At 43.4% G+C, this 20,086-nt stretch overlaps 2 protein-coding genes across 2 annotated transcripts in view; one reads left to right on the forward strand and one right to left on the reverse strand.

Moving 5' to 3' along the window:
* Window positions 1-5,798, reverse strand: part of PMS1 (PMS1 homolog 1, mismatch repair system component) — a 235,704-nt gene extending 229,906 nt beyond the window's left edge. Inside the window, exon 1 of the mRNA XM_075829924.1 lies at window positions 5,531-5,798. The gene's annotated coding sequence lies outside the window, so the exon portion shown is untranslated. The remainder of the gene's footprint in view (window positions 1-5,530) is intronic.
* ORMDL1 (ORMDL sphingolipid biosynthesis regulator 1) lies at window positions 5,559-19,171 on the forward strand. Its single transcript, XM_075829925.1, has 4 exons — window positions 5,559-5,823; window positions 9,684-9,864; window positions 13,540-13,691; window positions 18,205-19,171. The coding sequence occupies exons 2-4, from the start codon at window positions 9,691-9,693 to the stop codon at window positions 18,338-18,340; spliced, it is 462 nt and encodes a 153-aa protein (XP_075686040.1). The 5' UTR covers window positions 5,559-5,823; window positions 9,684-9,690; the 3' UTR covers window positions 18,341-19,171.
* Window positions 19,172-20,086: the final 915 nt, after the last annotated feature.

Here is a 20,086-nt window from a genome sequence, read left to right on the forward strand (position 1 = left end):
CACTCCACTTGCTAATGGTTATTTTACGCAGCATACCCCTGTTTTTGAACTCATTGTTGGCTCCATTCATTTGGAGCAGTGCTCTGTACTGGTGATGCAGGGATTATCGTCCGATTTGGTTTTAGGCCTTCCCTGGTTGCAGATGCATAATCCCACGTTTTACTGGAATACTGGGGATCTTACTAAATGGGGTAATGCATGCATGACGTCCTGTTTTTCTGTTAATTTTATTTCTCTCCCTGAGGAGGTGAACACTCTACCTGAGTTTATTCAGGACTTCGCTGTTTTTTCTAAAAAGGCCTCCGAAGTGTTACCTCCTCATAGAGAATACGATTGCGCTATCGATTTGGTACCAGGAGCTAAGCTCCCTAAGGGTCGGATATTTAATCTCTCTTGTCCCGAACGTGAGGCCATGAGAGAATATATCCAGGAAAGCCTGGCCAAGAGATACATTCGCCCCTCTACTTCTCCGGTAGGTGCTGGCTTCTTCTTCGTAGGGAAGAAGGATGGTGGTCTTAGGCAATGCATCGATTACCGAAACTTGATTAAGGTCACTGTAAGGAACCAGTATCCCCTTCCTTTGATTCCTGATCTCTTCAATCAGGTCCAGGGGGACCAATGGTTCTCTAAGTTTGATCTTCGGGGGGCTTATAACCTTATCCGAGTCAGAGAAGGGGATGAGTGGAAGGCTGCGTTTAACACGCCTGAAGGTCATTTCGAATACCTCGTCATGCCCTTTGGGTTGTGTAATGTTCCCGTGGCCTTTTAAAATCTCATTTATGAAATTCTGGGAGACTACCTGGGGGTATTTCTTGTAGTATACCTTGATGACATACTTGTGTTTTTCAAGGACTGGTCCTCCCACATTGAGCATGTCAGGAAGGTGCTCCAGGCCCTTCGGGAAAACAAACTCTTTGCTAAATCCGAAAAATGTGTGTTTGGGGTGCAGAAGATACCATGTTTGGGGCAAATCCTCACTCCTAATGAATTCCGCATGGACCCTGCCAAGGTTCAGGCTGTGGCTGAATGGGTCCAACCTGCCTCCCTGAAGGAGTTACAGTGCTTCCTGGGGTTTGCTAATTATTACAGGAGATTTATTGCTAACTTCTCGGTCATCGCTAAGCATCTTACGGATATTACTCGCAAAGGTGCTGATCTCCTCCACTGGCCTCCGGAGGCGGTCCAGGCTTTTGAGACCCTTCAGAAGTGCTTTATCTCTTCCCCAGTGCTGATTAAGCCTAACCAAATGGAGCCATTCATCGTGGAGGTTGACGCCTCTGAGGTGGGAGTGGGTGCCGTCTTGTCCCAGGGTACCAGGTCCCTCACCTATCTCCGTCCCTGTGCCTACTTCTCCAGGAAGTTCTCGCCCACTGAGAGTAACTATGACGTGGGCAACCGCGAACTCTTAGCCATTAAATGGGCATTTAAAGAGTGGCGCCACTTCTTGGAGGGGGCTAGGCACCAGGTAACGGTCCTTACCGACCACAATAATCTGGTTTTCCTAGAATCTGCCCGGAGGCTAAACCCGAGACAAGCTCGATGGGCGTTGTTTTTTACTAGATTCAACTTTGTGGTCACCTATAGGGCTGGGTCTAAAAATATTAATGCTGATGCACTGTCGCGTAGCTTCATGGCCAGCCCTCCTTCGGAGGAGGATCCTGCTTCTGTTTTACCCCCAGGTATAATATTATCCTCTGTTGATTCTGACTTAGTCTCCGAAATTGCGGCTGATCAAGGTTCAGCTCCCGAGAAACCTTCCTGAGAACAAGCTGTTTGTTTCCCTGCAATTCCGGCTAAGGGTACTCAGGGAAAATCATGACTCTGCACTATCTGGCCATCCAGGCATCCTGGGTACCAAGCACCTCATTGCTAGAAACTATTGGTGGCCTGGGATGCCTAAAGACTTTAAGGCCTACGTCGCCGCTTGTGAAATTTGTGCTAGGTCCAAGACTCCCAGGTCCCGACCAGCGGGCTTACTATGTTCTTTGCCCATTTCCCAGAAACCTTGGACCCATATCTCCATGGATTTTATCACCGATCTGCCTCCATCCCAAGGCAAGTCGGTGGTGTGGGTTGTTGTAGACCGCTTCAGTAAGATGTGCCACTTTGAGCCCCTCAAGAAACTACCCAATGCCAAGATGTTAGCTACCTTGTTTGTGAAACACATCCCGTGTCTCCATGGGGTTCCTGTCAACATTGTTTCTGACAGAGGGGTACAATTTGTTTCATTGTTTTGGAGAGCTTTCTGTAAAAAGTTGGAGATTGATCTGTCAATCTCCTCGACCTTCCATCCTGAAACTAATGGCCAAACTGAGAGGACTAATCAGTCTCTAGAACAATATTTAAGGTGTTTTATCTCTGACTGTCAATATGATTGGGTCTCCTTCATTCGCCTCGCCGAATTTTCCCTTCATAACTGGGTCGGTAACTCGTCAGGGGTCTCCCCCTTCTTCTGTAATTTTGGGTTTAATACACGGTTCTCCTCCGTTTCACCTGGTGGTTCCAACAATCCCGAGGTAGATGTCGTTCATCGGGAACTGTGCAGTCTGGGCCCAGGTTCAGAAGAACCTAGAGGCGTCCCAGAGCATACAAAAAGACTCAGGCAGATAGAAGACGTTCTGCTAACCCCTTGTTTGTGGTCGGGGATCTGGTGTGGCTGTCTTCAAAACATTTGCGCCTTAAAGTTCCGTCCAAAAAATGTGCTCCCTGGTATATAGGGCCGTACAAGGTCATTGAGGTCATTAACCCTGTCTCTTTCTGGCTGGAGTTACCCCCGTCTTTTCAAATACTCGGCGTGTTTCATGCCTCCCTCCTGAAACGCTGCTCCCCGTCCTTGGCTACCTTGCGGAAACCTCCGGTCCCTGTTCTCACCCCTGAAGGGGTAGAATTTGAGGTGGCCAAGATTGTGGACAGCAGGATGGTTCAAGGCTCCCTCCAGTACCTGGTCCATTGGAGAGGATACAGGCCTGAGGAGAGGACTTGGGTACCCGCCCGGGATGTTCACGCTGGGGTATTGCTTAGGAGGGTCCATCTTCGGTTCCCCAATAAGCCAGGTCCACCTAGGAAGGGTCCAGTGGCCCCTCATAAAAGGGGGGGTACTGTAAAGGATCTGCCAGACACAGCTTCTGTGTCGACACCCGTGGTTAATCAGTCTGCATCTGCTCCTAGGTCTGATAGAGTGACTCGATCTGCTACCACTCAGGCTGGTAGGCTGAGGAGTGGGAGAACCTATCACAGCCTGGCCAGACTGTTCTAGCTCCCGCCCTCGGTCTATTTATACCTTCATTTGCTGCTGTCCTTTGCCTGTGATTCTCTCCTGTTTCCTGGCTCTGCTGTTCCTGCTATTACTATTGACCTCTGCTTCATTTTGACCCTGGCTTTACTGACTACGCTCCTGCTCTGCGTTTGGTGCCTCGTACACTCCTGGTTTGACTCGGCTCGTTCACAAATGCCCCATTTACCTTAGCTTCTGTGTACCCTTGTCTGTTTGTCTGTCGTGCACATATTGAGCGTAGGGACCGTCGCTCAGTTGTACGCCTTCGCCTAGGACGGGCCGTGCAAGTAGGCAGGGACTGAGTGGCGGGTAGATTAGGGCTCACCTGTCTCCCTACCCCGACATTACAGACACACTGCTGGAATCGGGATCTCTGGCACTACTTTATACTACCCTCAGATAGAACAGAATAAACCTGGTGACAGAGTCTATTTGAAACCACCTGTCTAATATTGTGTAGATCCGCCTGGTGTCGCTAAAACACCTGACGCATCGCAGTATGAACTCCACAAGACCTTTGAAGGTGTCCTGCGGTATTTGGCACCAAGATGTTAGCAGCAGATCCTTTAGGTCCTGAAAGTTGTGAGGTGGTGCCTCTATGGATGGGACTTGTTTTTCCAGCACATCCCACAGATACTTGATCGGATTGAGATCTGGGGGATTTGGGTGCCAAGTCAACAAATTTTGCTCTGTCATGTTGCTCAAACCATTCCTGAACAATTTTGCAGCGTGGTAGGTGCATTATCCTGCTGAGAGGCCACTGCCACTAGGAAATACAGTAAAGTGCAGTTTCAAAATTGGGTCACTTCTCAGGGTTTTTTACTGTGCTGGTAATGCGATATGACGCTTGAACACCAATCCAACAAAATCTGCACTTCAATAGCCAAATGGCGCGCCTTCCCTTTTGAGCCCTGCCATTTGCCCAAACAAAAGTTTACGGCAACATATTGCTGTACTCTGGAGAAGTTGCATAACAAATATTGGGGTGTTTTTACTCCTATTACCCATTGTGAAAATTTTAAATTATGAGCCAAAACCACTTATTATTGTAAAAAAATAGATTTTTTTTTTATTTTCATGGGTTAAATTTGAACAAAAGTTCCTGAAATGGTGTCACGTCTCAGGTTTTTGTTTTTTTTTTACTGTTCTAGTACCTCAGGGGCTCTGCAAATGTGACATAGCGCCCAGAAACCAATCCAGCAAAATCTGCACTTCAAAAGCCAACAGCGCTCCTTCCCTTTTGAACCATGTGTCTAAATAGTCTCTGACCAAATATGGGGTATTTCTGTACTTGGTAGAAATTGCGTAACGTAAGTTGACCGGCGGTGCGTATCTTCGGAACCGCAGCATGTCAATTTATCTTGTGATTTCGCTTGCGAACTAGTTCTCCCTAGTTCTGAAGAAATACGCCGCAAAACCTGCAGCATGAAAACGCAGCTATTTAAGCAAAACTTAAAAACCTAACCGAAAACCACATTGAAAAACGCACGAACCGGTGTGATTTATACGAATTTATGCGAATTTCCTGCGGTTTTGGTGCGTATACGTAACGTGTGCGTGTAGCCTTGGAATGTGCGCAGAATGCTATTTATTTGTGCAAAATCTGCACCGCCAATCTGCTAGGTCAGAACACGGCAAAGGCCCCATGCACACGAGCGTGCCCGTAATCACGGTACGTGATTACAGGCATGGCCGGCCACATTTGCTCCCACTATAAAGTATTGGAGCACGGTCCTAAAAAAATAGGACATGTCCTACTTTTTACGGAAGGTTTCTACGGCACCGACACCTTTCCGTAAATATACGGGAAGGTGTCCGTCAGCCATTGAAATTAATGAATGCGTAATTACGGACGAAATCTACAGTCGTGTGGATGGGGCAAGCGATCAGCTCATTGCCAGCTAGTCTGTATTGAGAGAAATGGGTTATGCACATGGGGCACCCCCTTTAAATCTTAGTCCGTAGAAAAGGATACGTTCACACACTGCAGATATCCTGGCAAACATCTGCACGGTATATATTTCTAATCTGTGGGGTGTTTTTACACTGAGTGATAGCCATCAAATACATGGGACATATATCCATGCGGTGGGTCCTGAAACCCCTAAAACTACACACACATTGCCCAACATGTGAACATCTCTTTCCAGCAGTACACGGCTTCTCGAGCAAGTTGTGTGGAATCCTTCTACATTGTGACCCCATTCTATACCATATGAGCGCGCAGGCTCCGTGGAGAATGTCGGGATTACTTACTGAGGTCTTCTCCAAACACCTTCCAAGTTTCCCATCCATCCACTCACCGTAGTTACACTATAGCGGAAGACACCCCCAATGACGTCACGAGGACGTCCCCGCAGCCTCAATGGATGAAGCTTGCGTCGCTCAGGCGCGTCGAGTCTTCCGTACCGTGCGTTCCATTGGGATAGTGTCCAATGTTCTAGAACCTTTGTGAAAAAACGTCCGATTCCAGCTCCGCCAGAACACGGTTCGGAGCAATAAACGAGCTGTTCGCCGCCACTGACAGGAGCGTACGAGGAATATAATCGGTGAGGAAATACATTATGTGCGTAGCCCCACAGCTAACAAAATGGCCAAAGCTACATGGCTGACTGCCGTGGAGGGCTTACATACCGCGGGCGATGTGAGGGGACACGGAGAGTTGCAGGCGGCAGATTTGCATGTCACTGTATTATCAACTGGTGTCCGGGGGCAATGAATTCGTGTATAGAGGAGACGTAATGGTGTGAACAGATGGTGTGTGCTGCATGGCGAGCTTGTTTACCACACCGCTTCTCCCGTGTTGTCACTGAGCTGAGGTGGACATTAGTGTCTAGTCTGATATGTACGGACCTGTCGTTATTCCCACACTAGGTTTGCAGTCTGGGGGTCGTGCTGTTTTTCAGTGTCAGTACATTACTGCTAGTCTGCATTATGTCTCAGTTCACACAGCTAGCACGTTGAATACGTCTCCTCAGCAGCTTTTGGAAGTTTCTGATATAGAAAGTGCTGATTCTAGCTCCCGTTTAAAGCCCAGGGCAGAGAGAGTGAAGGTGCTATTTATAGCGACCAATCACATTCCTGCTTTGTCTTTTGGTGATTGGTTGCTGCTGTGGACAACAGCTCCACTTGCATTTGATAGGCTACAAGAGCTTCCAATGACCATGCGAATCTACTGGAATACAGAAGAGGAATGGCTGTCAGGGGAGTTGGGGACTGACTGATGAAGGGATACGAGATTTATTTATCCCATCAGAGATTTCCTTACAGAACGTTCTTCTTCCCACCGCAGACATTTTTTGTTTCATCTTCTATTTTTCCTCCCGGCGTTCCAAGAGCCATAACTTTTTTTATTTTCCTGTCAACATAGCCGTATGAGGGCTTGTTTTTTGCATAGCCGGGTTCTTTATCTTTACTGGCACCATTTAATGTACCTGGAAACGTTAAAAAAATATTTTGTGGGGTGAAATGGAAACAAACCGCAATTCCTCCATTGTTTTATAGGTTTCGTTTTTAACGTCGTTCATCGTGCGGTAAAAATGACGTGGTAACTTTATTCTGCGGGACAATATGATTATGGAGATCCGAAAGTCATACTATGTTATTTATACTATAGTTTTACTACTTTTACCAAATAAAAATACATTGTTAAAAAAATATATTTTGTGTTGCCGTATTATGAGCCACAACTAGAGCTGTTAGAGCTTTTTTTTAATTAATTATATAAAATTTGGAGGCAATTATTTTTCTTAATTATTAGATATAACAATTGGAAAAAGTTTTTTTTTAATGTGAAAAATAATATATAATCTATATATTTAAAAAGAAAATGTTTTTATTCCCACTAGGGGACTTGAACATGTGATCTTTTAATTGCTTGTACAATACACTGCAATTGTCCTCTGAGTCTTCTCCTATTAAAGGGGGTGTTTTCTGGGATAGGTCATCAATATCAAATCATTGGGGGCTTGACTCCCCGAAATAGCCGACACTTCAGTGCAATGAGCGGATAGCTGTTTTGGCAGCCTGGGGGCCTAATGAAGGCACGGCTTAATATAAGCCTGTAAAAATCATGATATACTGCAATACATTTGTATTGCAGTATATCGTGCAAGTAATCAAACAATTATAGAAAAAAAATGTAGATATGAAAAAAAAAAAAAAGCTTTTTCCATTTTACCCCGAGAGCAATGAAAAAAAAAAAAATAAAAATACGGCGACAAAACAAATTTTATTTTTAACAATTAGTTTCTTCCTTGATAAAGAAGCTACATAAATTTGGTATCGCCGTAATTGTAGAATAAAGTTAACATGTCATCATGTTTGTGTTAACGCGTCAATTTATGCTGCGGAATTGCAGCTCTTCTGTTGCAGGTTCTCCCCGTTGAATTGAATGGGGAGGTAAAACCCGCAGCAAAGAGCTATGTGTTGTGATTTTTGCAGCGGTAAAGCTGTGATTTCGACAAAATTCACATTTGAGAGTAAAAACAAAAAATAGTTTATTTGAAAATAATAAAGTTTATACTTACCTCCGGCTATAATCCTAGCGACGTGATTCTCTATTCTGAGCGCAGCCCGGACACCCGAGGTGACGTTTCATCCCATGTGACGGCCTATTTTTTTTTTTATTTTTTTTTATTGCTGCATGATTTTTTCACAATATTGTGCGTTTTCCCTGTGGCTACCAGGGAAGCTTTTGCTGTGTACTTTTATGCAGCATATCCACGTAGTGTGTTCCTTCCCCTAAAGGGGTATTTTTCCAAAGACAATTCAGTACTTGGGAGGAGCTGGGGAAGGCCTTACTGAGGGGGGTGGAGCTGTGATTACTCTGAGTGGGCTGGGGGAAGGCTTAAAGGGGCTCTGTCACCAGATTATAAGTGCCCCATCTCCTACATAATGTCATCAGCGCTGTAATGTAGATAACAACACTGTTTTTTATTTTGAGGAAGTTGAGCAATTTTAGATTTATGCTAATTACTTAATGCCCAACTGGGCGTTTTTTAACTTTTGACCAAGTGGGCATTGTAAAGAGGAGTGTATGACACTGACCAATCAGTGTCATACACTTCTCTCGATTCATGTATTCAGCACATAGTGATCTTACGAGATCACGCTGTGCTGTCACTTACTCACACATTAACTTTACTGAAGTGTTTTGAGAGTGAATAGACATTGCCTCCAGCGAGGACGGGATGTCTATTCACAATCCCGACAATTCGGTAAAGATTGTGTGGGACTTAATTGCTGCACAGCTTGATCTCGCGAGATCACGCTATGAATGACTGTTATAATGTGGTGACAGAGCCTCTTTTAAGGGGTTTTCCAGTCCTAAGAAATTGATGGCCTAACCTCAGGATAAGTCATAAATATCTGGGCGGTATCTGACCGACTGCCGGCACCCCCACCAATCAGCCGTTCTGAAGTGGCCGCAACAATCGTATGAGGGCTGCTTCTCCTTCATTTTCTGGCTGCGGACAGCCACCAGCATTTGCGGGCCGTGCTCCCATATATAGTATGGGAGCGCACGGTCCATAAAAAGCAAAAAGTAGGACATTTCCTCTCATGCGTAGCCTTTCTATGTATACGGGAAGGTGTCCGTCAGCCATAGAAATGAATGGGTCCGTAATTCCGGACGAAATCTATGGTCGCGTGTATGGGGCCTTAGCAATTTTTGAAAAATCACAGACAACTCAGCAGTTTTGTCACTCTGGGCTCAACTACTGTGAGAAGAGTGGGGGAAGCTCGACATGAATACTCCGTACTCCTTACTATCACTCCTAATAGACAAATGGCACAATATTTTTTTGTGGAGAATGGACCTGTCCCTTACATAGGGCAGCAAATTGAGGTGGCAGATACACTTTAAATCCCTACTTACGCGTGGTTTAATGGAGCCCTGGTTGAGAAACATTTCTCTAGTAATGATTCAACTCTGCCAGTTCTTTGCAATGCAGGGCATAGAGCAAAGATGGTGGCACCCATATATCGCCACCCCTTTTGTTATTTTAAATTTATACACTCTACCACTGCCTCTATTTCCGTGTCTCAAAGAGAACAAGATGGCCGCTGCTCTGAGGCATTGGTAAGTGCAAGCTATGCACTTTTTTAGAGTGAGCCACAGTGTGGTATCTAGCAGGGTACTTGATCTCTATCCAAAGGATCTCTTTAAAGGGAGACGGTTACTAGTCCCCCTTTCCCACCCTCAAACCGCTTTTAGAAAAAAAACAAGACATGTAATACAGGAATGAGGACACTGCTTTTCTCAAGACTTGACCAGTGGTAAAAGTGGTTTTGGGGGGAAGAAACTGGTGACTGACTCACTTTAGTTATCATGAGGTGAATGTGCTTGTTTGTTATATGACAAAATATAAAATGTAACCATCTTTCCATTTAATCTCCTATTTCACAGAACAAAAATGAACGTGGGTGTAGCACATAGTGAGGTCAACCCAAATACGAGGGTTATGAACAGCCGTGGGATGTGGCTGACTTACGCCTTGGGAGTTGGAATGCTGCACATTGTCCTCCTGAGCATTCCCTTCTTTAGTGTTCCTGTTGCTTGGACTTTGACTAATGTCATTCACAACTTGGTGAGTTCTTGATACGGTGACTTGGAATCATTTTCTATTAAGATTTTCAGTCAGAGGTCTCCTCCCAGTCATCATATTTTTTACATAAAAGTCATATTACAAAATCCAAAAAGATTAGGACCATGGCACAATATAGATATATATATGAAATAACAGCCACAAAGTCGCCAAAGTGGATGGGTGCAAGCCTACTAGGGTCAGGAACAAAGACCCTGATAAATATCATCCAAAATCAGGCAGCGCTCCAAGGATATGGGTGAAAAAATGTGTGGTACTTTATTTATCCATAAGTTCAATGCAACGTTTCAGCCTCTACCATTTCACTCCTAAAGAGAAATCCGCCTCTGAAATCCAGGCGTTTATTAGTGTATTTTCAAAGCGTTTTTCAATTTTGCAAGCCTATTTCGATGTGTATTTTCAGAATTTTTTTAAGCGCCAATGGGAAAGACTCCAATGGGATAAATCAGCTTGTAAAATGCTTTAAGAAGCGTGACATTTTTTTGACGTTTATTGAAGTGTTTCTTTAGATAGCGTTTTTTAATTCAGCGGTGTAAAAATACACCTCGTATGAGCTACGAAAACCGCAGCTGGATTTTAGGTGGATTTTTCATCACCATGCCTAAGGGCCAGTTCACACAGTGTTTTTGGTGCTGTTTTTGACTCTGGAACCGCGCCAAAAAACGTCGGAAATCTCTCCCATTGATTTCAATGAGAGGCGGAGGCGTTTTTGTCCCGTGAACAGAAAAAACGCTCAATGACCGTGGCCCAAAAACGGTGCAAAGATAGTGCAGGCTGGTCAAAATCTCTCTGCCTGCAAAACACTCTGTGTGAACATTATTATTATTGGAAAAATGTAACTATAAATAATTGGTACGCTGTGTCCGTGAAATCCCAAACTATAAAATGATCATGTTATTTATTCCGCACAGTTATCAAAAAGTTGCATGTACCCCAAATTAGTAACAATAAAAACTAGAGCTTGTCCCGCAAAAAAAAAAGTTCTCACATGGCTACATCAATGGAAAAATGTAAAAAAGTTAAAGCACTAGTGAGGCAGGGATTAAAAAAAAATCCTGATGTTCAGGGCAGAAGGGAACATTCCACCTAACATAAGCGGTTGTTATCAAGGCCCTAATATTTGTGAACCAGAAAGTGGAGGGCCCAAGCACATCTGCTGGAAGCGAGGGCGCCCGTATTGCCGTAGGTGCAGTTTGTGTTCTAAAAGGGGATAAAAATAGCCTAAAAAAACCTGGCCTGTGCATAAAGAGTTGTTTCTAAGCGTATTACACAACTGTGGATTATTCATTTTATTATTTATTTACCCCCTTATTGTACCCTGATGTACTCCGCACAGCTTACATATGCACCCACATTATAAATTGAAATACCAGTAAAACCACAAACGAAACTAGTACCAAGAAAAAGCCCATCGAATTTGATTAATTTTTGAGTTTTTCACAAATAAACACAATGTATTGACCAAAATTTACCTCTAACATAAAGTACAACAGGCCTCATTTACCAAAACTGTTATGCCAGTTGCACACGACCGATGTGCCACTCGGGCCATTTTAAACGGCATCCAATAGTTTTCATGGACCCATTCACTTTAGCGGGTGAATCGGGTCTGTGAAAACTGACCCAATTCTCCGAAACGTGGAAAGATAGGACATGTACTATCTTTTCACGGATCACTGACAGGACCCAGCTGACGCACACTGTCGTGTGAATGAGGCATTAGATTAGAAAAATGGGCTATGGCTGTAAGGGTTTAAGGTTTATTTTCATTACAGTAGCATGTATCAACTGAGGAGATTAATAGATTCTTCTTTTTGTCGCATGGGGGGCCCATGGAAAATTAAACCTTCATGGGCCTGCAGAGAATAGTGTGAACCCACAGCGTCCCCAAGGGATTTGACGTGGGGCTAAACCCGGAGAGTGAAGTCTAAGGGGAACCTAGGTATTCCACTTTTCAACCCTATACAGGGATCTGGACTTCTCTGCTCGGCAACCCCAGGTCGTTACCCCCAGAGTAGTCTCCTTTAGCACTGGCCAAAATCAGCAGACAAAATGCGAGTTCAGATATAGAAAAATATATATAGCAGATGGAAGACTGGCATTTATAGTTTGTAGAGCAAAAGGTCAGGGCCAGCGGCTAAGGTTCATCACGGGTCACAAACAAGAGGTGAGGACAGGCAAGGATAGTCAAAGGTACAAGCAGAGGTCAATCATAGGAAACCCAACAAAGTATAACGTAGAGAATCACTAGAGTGTATCACTAGTTGTAACAAAAAGGGAGGTTCCTTTACACCCAGGGCAAGCTGGGTAGCAAATCTGTCCCTTTATGGGCTTGTCCACACACAACGGAATTGAAAAACGCAGACATTCCGCTGTGGCAAAAACGCACCATTTCCTGCAGTCCTTACAGCAGAAAATGGTGCGTATTCTGCTGCGTTTCTCACAACGTTAGGAGATGGAGACATCTCCTCTGAAAAATGCAGCATTTTGGCCACTTTCCACAGCAGGAATTGACATTCTGCAGTCTGAAAAATATGCACCGCAGGTCAATTTCTGCTCGGAAATTTTTACGCAGCATGTGGATGAGATTTGTTACATTTCATCCACTATGCTGCTACTGTATTCTGCTGCGTTTTTTTCGGCCGGAAAAAAATGCGGCAATGTGGACGAGCCCTAAGACTGCAAGGGTCAATGCACGTGCGCACTAGAAAGTGCAGACAGAGCGGCAGCGATCAAAGCTGCGAGCAGACCTGACAGAGGTTCGCAGCACCAACCAGGAACCGGGGGACGCCATTCAAGAGGTAAATATACGGTGGCGAGGAGCGGGAGCAGCGGCCGTTACGCTCATGACATGCGAAGCAGGCTAGAATTCGATGGGGTTTACATATGGTGGATAACTATGAGGGAATTAGATTGACTACAGAGCTGCAGTTTTAATGTTACAGTCAGCCTTGTTTCTTTCTGATCAATGATTTTTTTTTTTACCTACTCACCCCTGAGGGTTGTCTAAACTGACAGATAAATAGGCTTCAGAGGCTGCCCACACGGGAGGTCTGCCATCACCCAGGTGTTTCCCTAGTAGGCATAAAAGATAGGCAGATTGTGGATATTTTTACAAGATATTAGGTCACTTGAATGTTCCAGTCTTTTACAGGTTTATTTTCTCAATCTAGATTGTTCGATTATTTGCACAATAATAATCCATTCTTTGTTCATGTTTCTGATTACCAGCCAGATAAACAAACCATTTCTAACCGCTTATTCTCATTAGCATTGATGTTAGTTGGCACCCCTACCGATCCTAAGAAGTAGTCCTTCTGGTGAAGAAGAAATGTCAAGTCTATGTTGGACACGGAAACTCTGGCCCAGCCACCGGTCTAGTGATCCGAACCAAAGGCCTCGTAGGAACCCCCACTCACTTTTTCTGAAACAGTCAGAAGCACTTAGCCATCGTAAATATGGTGTTTAGGCCAAACGCCTTATTTTTCCATTTATAATTACGCCAGAAATGTCATTGATAAATCTCTCCTAACATGTTACCATATGGAAAGCTTATATGATAATATTCAGGCTTGTCCGTTACTCTGCATGTTGAAAATGTTTTCTTGATTTTGCCCATTAAATGTATGTTACATCTCTGTCTTATCTCCTCATCAGGGGATGTATGTGTTTTTACATGCAGTAAAAGGCACACCGTTTGAAACGCCAGACCAGGGCAAAGCACGGCTACTAACACACTGGGAACAGCTAGATTATGGGGTGCAGTTCACTGCATCAAGAAAATTCTTTACAATCTCTCCAATTATTCTGTAAGTCATGTCTGAACTCTGGTTTGGTTCTCCCCATAAAATGTGCTTACATTATTGTATATGAATGAATGGCACCATGTTATGGGAACTATGGTGTTATCGGGAGATGTGTGATTCTGGGTCTTCAGTATTTGTTTGGTCTCTCTTTATGCTTACTGTTGGAAATATATAATGTTGGCTTTGTATGGCACCAATAAAGGCACTTGTTAGGCTCTGTTCATACCACGTTTTTATCATACAGTTGAAGAATGCATTTGTTTTACTGCATACCACCAAAAAATGTATCCTTCAGGAAAAGGATGCCTATACAGTTAGATCCTTTTGGAATTAATCTCCATTGTAAAAAAAAAAACGGTATATGACTGGATGCTGAGGGTGCAAAGTGCACCAAAACTCTGGCACAAATTGTGCCTAAAGAATGGAGTACATGACATGCGCCACTTTTTGCACCTTCCTCTATGAGTTTGAAAAGCGTCTTGAAAAAGTGGTGTGCCTAAGAGGAGTAATAAAATGCACCTAACACTGTTGTAAACAGGCCAGCTATGAGGTGGTGTAAAGCAGAGAAAGTGTCTAACATGTCCCATGAGTTGCACAAACTCATTCTGCGTTCCACATGAATAAATGTGTTGGTTTTTTTTTTGTTTTTTTGTTTTTTGACAGGACAGAAAAGTGCGGCCTGCTACATTAAGCTGTCCTTTAAAAAAAAAAAAAGAAGTGTCTAGAGGTATACTGTTTTTTAAAAAAATATATTTTTCTTATCCTTTTTACGATGGAACTCAATAGCAATAGGATCCAGCTGTATTAGGCATCCTGTTGCAACCTTCGTTTTTTGTGGTATACATTTTTTTTGTGTATGCCTGAACTGTATGGCAAAAACTTGGTGTGAACCTAGCCTAAAATGGCTGCTTTGGAGTACATAAATAAATTTTGATGTAAATTATCCTGCGTCTCTGGTTCACATTCATAAACTGTTTTATACTTTCAGCTAGGGTTGTCACAATACCAGAATTGAGACTTCGATACCGATACTTCGTGTAGTATTGCGATTCTCGATACCAAAACAATACTTTGCCAACAATAATTTAAAAAAAATCCTTTTTTATTCTTTTTTTTACAGCGTACACATTGTAAATGGCGCTATACATTTGTTGTACAGGTTATTACAGTCGCGACTGTACCGAATGTGTATATTTTAAGTATTGAGACTTTTAATTTAATGTTCATTATAAAAAATGTGTATTTTTTTTTTTTAAGTTTAACATTACTTTATTTCTTTTTACTTTTCTATTTTTAAACTTTAATATACTGGCATAAATCTATATGCCAGTACATTAGCCCGTGTACTGATAGTACACAGGCAGTTGTTCGGACATACCTAAGTATGTCCCAACAGGAAATATGGTCAGACAGCCCTTGGGTCCTTCAATGGACCCTGGGCTGTCTACGCATATATGGTATGTCCCTTGATCGAATCACAGGGATTCTCTGTTATGCGAGCAAAGGGTTATCCCCCTTCTCATTTTCCCATTGAATGCCGCGGTCAGCTTTGATCGCGGTATTCAAGGGAATAGTGGCGGAGATCAGAGGTTTATCTGATCTCCATCGTTTCAGCGGGGCTGCGTATGTATAATACAGCCATTGCCCCGCTCATGATCGTGCACGCACACTTGTTGTGCCCGCGCGGTCAGCGTGATGCGGCCGGCGCTGCACTAATGAGCGCCGGCATTGAAGAACGAGAACATGGGGGTGTTTTGCAATGCGCCCACCATGTTCTTCCTCCTCAGGGCCGATGCCGCTGCTCATTAGTGCAGGGCCGGCCGCATCATGTCTTGCTACGGTCTTAATTCATGTGTTACAATACTAAGCTGTGCGGCCGCACAGCTTAGTATCCAAATACATAAAATAATGGTATTGAACAGTTTGTGGGTGCACGGCATCAAAATAGTATCGATATTTTGATACATCGTTTAACCCTACCTTCAACTAGCATTTGACCATCAGGAATTTAAGGCCTTTATTGCCTTTATTGGGACCATGCATAGCCAACATAATAAATGCCCAACAAGAAAAGTTTAAAGGAAATCTGTCATAACCTTTATGCTGCCCTGTCTGAGGGCAGCAAAAGATAGTGACAGAGCCGCTGATTTTAGCATTGTGGATGTAAAGTCTGCCTGTGGTGTCGTTTTTGTAAAACTTGCACTTCATTTGCTGCAGCACTCGCATCGCGCTGTGAGGACGGAGTCTGTGGTATTCATGAGCTGCCGCTAACCCTGGGAGGACGGAGGCCGCCCGCATTTCATGAATATGCCAGACGCCTTCCCTACAGCGTTATGCGAGCGCTGCTACGAATATAGTGCAGGTTTTACAAAAACGACACCACAGACAGACAGAAGAACTTCAACACTAAAATCAACAGTTTAAATTCTAACTCCATTCTTGACCCCTTACAATCTGGTTTCCGCACTCTACACTCCACAGAAACTGCCCTTACTAAAGTCTCAAATGATCTCTTGGCGGCTAAATCGGACGGTAAATCCTCTCTCCTGATTCTTTTGGATCTCTCTGCAGCCTTTGACACTGTAGACCACAAACTTCTACTTAACATGCTCCACTCTATTGGCCTCCAGGACGCGGCTCTCTCTTGGTTTTCCTCCTATCTCTCTGACCGCTCATTCAGTGTGTCATTTGCTGGTTCCACTTCTTCTCCTCTTCCCCTTGATATCGGGGTTCCTCAGGGATCAGTCCTAGGTCCGCTCCTCTTTTCTCTCTACACAGCTCCTATTGGACAAACCATCAGCAGATTTGGCTTCCAGTACCATCTCTACGCTGATGACACCCAATTATATACCTCTTCCCGTGACATCACCCCTGCTCTAATACAGAACACCAGTGATTGTCTGTCCGCTGTCTCTAACATCATGTCCTCTCTCTATCTGAAACTGAATCTTTCTAAAACTGAGCTCCTTGTGTTCCCACCATCTACTAACCTCCCTAAACCTGATGTCTCCATCTCTGTGTGTGGCACTATCATAACTCCTAAGCAGCACGCCCGCTGTCTCTGGGTTATTTTTGACTCCGATCTTTCCTTTACTCCTCACATACAATCACTTTCACGCTCCTGTCATTTTCACCTCAAAAACATCTCCAGAATCCGCTCTTTTCTTACGGAGGAAACTGCCAAAACTCTCATTGTTGCTCTGATTCACTCTCGTCTTGACTACTGTAACTCATTACTAGTCGGTCTTCCCCTCACTAAACTCTCCCCTCTCCAATCTATCCTCAGTGCAGCAGCCAGGCTCATCTTTATGACCAACCGCTACACCAACGCCTCTAATCTGTGCCAGTCACTGCACTGGTTGCCCATCCCCTTCCGAATAAAATTCAAACTTATTACTCTCACCCACAAAGCTCTCCACAGTGCTGCACCTCCTTACATCTCCTCCCTCATCTCTGTCTACCACCCTACTCGGGCTCTACGTTCTGCCAACGACCTTAGATTAAAATCCTCCATAATCCGAACCTCCCACTACAGTCTCCAGGATTTCTCTCGTGCTGCACCCGTCCTCTGGAATGTGCTACCCCAGACAATCAGATTAATTCCCAATATCCTCAGTTTTAAACGTGCCCTGAAAACACATCTATTTAGACAGGCCTATAACATTCCCTAATCTGACTCCTTTCCATGGCCCTCCATTTAGATTAGTCATCAGAATAAGATTCCCTCACACTCCTTCTCTTCATGTCCGTCATACACGGATACTGGCTGGTGACCGGCTCATGCAGCTTTATGTTATCACCGCATGTGTATAAAAATGGCCGGACCATTGTACAGAACAAACACTATTACACTTTGTGTCTCCCTTATGTCCTCATAGATTGTAAGCTCTTGCGAGCAGGGTCCTCACTCCCCAGGTTTGAATTGTAAATGAACTTTGTCACTATGTAATGTCTGATATTGTTTGTTTCATGTTCCCTCTAAATTGTAAAGTCCTGCGTAATATGTTGGCGCTATATAAATAAAGATTATTATTATTATTATTATTATTATAAATGTTAATATACAGGAAAAATTAACTATAAAATTCAATCCCGAGTCACTGTCCTCTTGGACTCCTACAGTGCGTAAAATGTGTCTTTTCACACAGCGCTCTTAACGGGTTATGGTAATGGGACAGCTTTTCTATAGGGCCTTGTGACCCATTTTTTCATAAAATTTTGAGGTCCTGCCCATCATTGACTGAGTCAGAGTAGAGGTAACATTGAGTGTGAATGAAGTTTATTGGAAATTTTATAAGCAATATTTTAATGTTGATGTCCATTCCTCAGTAATCTGTAATATTTTGTCTCTCAATTTGCTGTCTCACTACAAGTGATAAGTACATCACGAGTGTCAACAAATGCTGGGCCTTGTAGTTCCAAAAAAAGAAGGATAACAACAGGTTGCACACCCCTGCAATATGCCAAAAAAATGAGAATAATTGATGTCCTTTTTTATCGTCTGTTCTTATGACAGGTACTTCTTGACGAGTTTCTACACCAAGTATGATCCAACGCATTTCTTCATCAACACGGCTTCTCTTCTCAGTGTTCTTATTCCCAAATTACCTCAGCTGCATGGAGTCAGAATCTTTGGCATCAATAAATACTGAACAGGAATCCTGCGGAATCTGTTATTTTGAGCACACAACCTATTGGCTCTGGCTCTTTCTGATGGTGGGAAAGGATAGCCAGCTAGGCTATGATAACAGTTTATACAGTAAAATTCTAACTGTCCCTTCTTTGTAAGCTGTCGGAATCCACACAGACTTAAAGAAGGAATCTCTCCCAGAATCCTCTGAGAGCAGGAGGTCTTATGTAAAGCTTAGCCTTTGCAGTCTGGGCTGGCCCAGCTATGACCCGAAGTTTTTGCAATGCACAAACAAGACTGAAGAGAAAGGTAGAAACCGCACCGTGAATATGGATTATCATATCATGAAATTCATCTATTAAGGACAAACCATATGTCACTTTTTTAATCACTTATTGATCAGGTGTAGTGATCCAGTTTGTAACCAGCAACAGCATTCACTAGCTGACATAATGGTTTGCTGCATGCTGTGTATATGCACTAGTGTTTTTTTTGTTTTAAACCTTAGTTTATTGATCCTTGCCAGAGCCACTGTTTTACGCGGTGGCCGAACATACTTTGAGTACTAATTCAATTGTCATGTATCCTCTATGGTCATCTGGTGGCAAACATTACCATTATGGACCTGTTCACATCAGCATCTCACTTCCGTCCATGGCTTCCAAAAGACCTTTCCGTCGGCAGTACCTATGAACGGAAAAGGAAACCATAGCTTCCGTTTTCATTATGATTGATTGCAATGGTAATGCTTCCGTTGCAAATGTTTTCCGTTTGTCTCTGTTCTGCAAGGTTTCAGTTTTTTGTGCGGAATCAATAGCATAGTCGACTGTGCTATTGATTCCGCAAAAAAAAAACGTAAACCTTAAGGAACGGAGACAAACGTAAACCATTTGCAATGAAAACATTACCATTGAAATCAATAGTGATGCAAACGGAAGCTATGGTTTCCGTTTGCCTTTCCATTCATGGGTTCCCCTGACGGAAAGGTCTGGCGGAACTGATGAACAGAAGCGTGACGCCGATGTGAACGCACCCTATTAGGCATCCTTCAATATTCTAAGTATTTGAAAATGTGCTAGTTTAATGTAATGTAAGTTTGCTTGCCTCATTTTTTGTATTTGTGAGCCATCCAGATAGTCCATTGAATAGTTCTAAGTAGTGGCATAATCTCAGTAGTGTCTTGTATTATGAAGAATGTAGAGTTGTGGTGTTATTTTATTTAATGTTTTATAGCTTTGAATCAAAATGTTAGCAGCCAGTGTTCCGTCAGAAGTGTTCATTAGGCTAATATACAATCGGTACGGCACAAGTCTGATCTATGATGCATCTGGAAAAACTAGACCGATCAAGATTAGTAAGAAGTATTCACCAGTATTTGCAGCTTTGTAAAAAAAAATATATATATATATAATAATTTGCAACCATACCCTTAATTCTTTGTGTACCCATAGATTGTAGGCACCCTTGATAAAGCAATTCTCCAGTTTATTATTATTATTATTATTAATGAAACCGGTCCGGTCAGTTTCAAAGAAAAGCAGGACATTTGGTGGAATTTTAGCCAGTATGTGTCTCGTTCTTGGACCACAGACCACAATTCGCAGCAGCCCGCAGTGTAGTGCGGGGGCTTGTGGGCTATAACTGCTCTGCACTGCTTTCAGATTGCCCTCACAGGCAGCAATAGCAGGTCTGTTAATAACAATTTACCAAGGTGTTGCTGGTACCAGAGGTATACGGGATGGAAATAATGCAGAATTTCCGTCGGGAA

The sequence above is a fragment of the Rhinoderma darwinii genome, chromosome 6 (genome assembly GCF_050947455.1).
Source record: "Rhinoderma darwinii isolate aRhiDar2 chromosome 6, aRhiDar2.hap1, whole genome shotgun sequence".
Taxonomy (NCBI): Eukaryota; Metazoa; Chordata; class Amphibia; order Anura; family Rhinodermatidae; genus Rhinoderma; species Rhinoderma darwinii.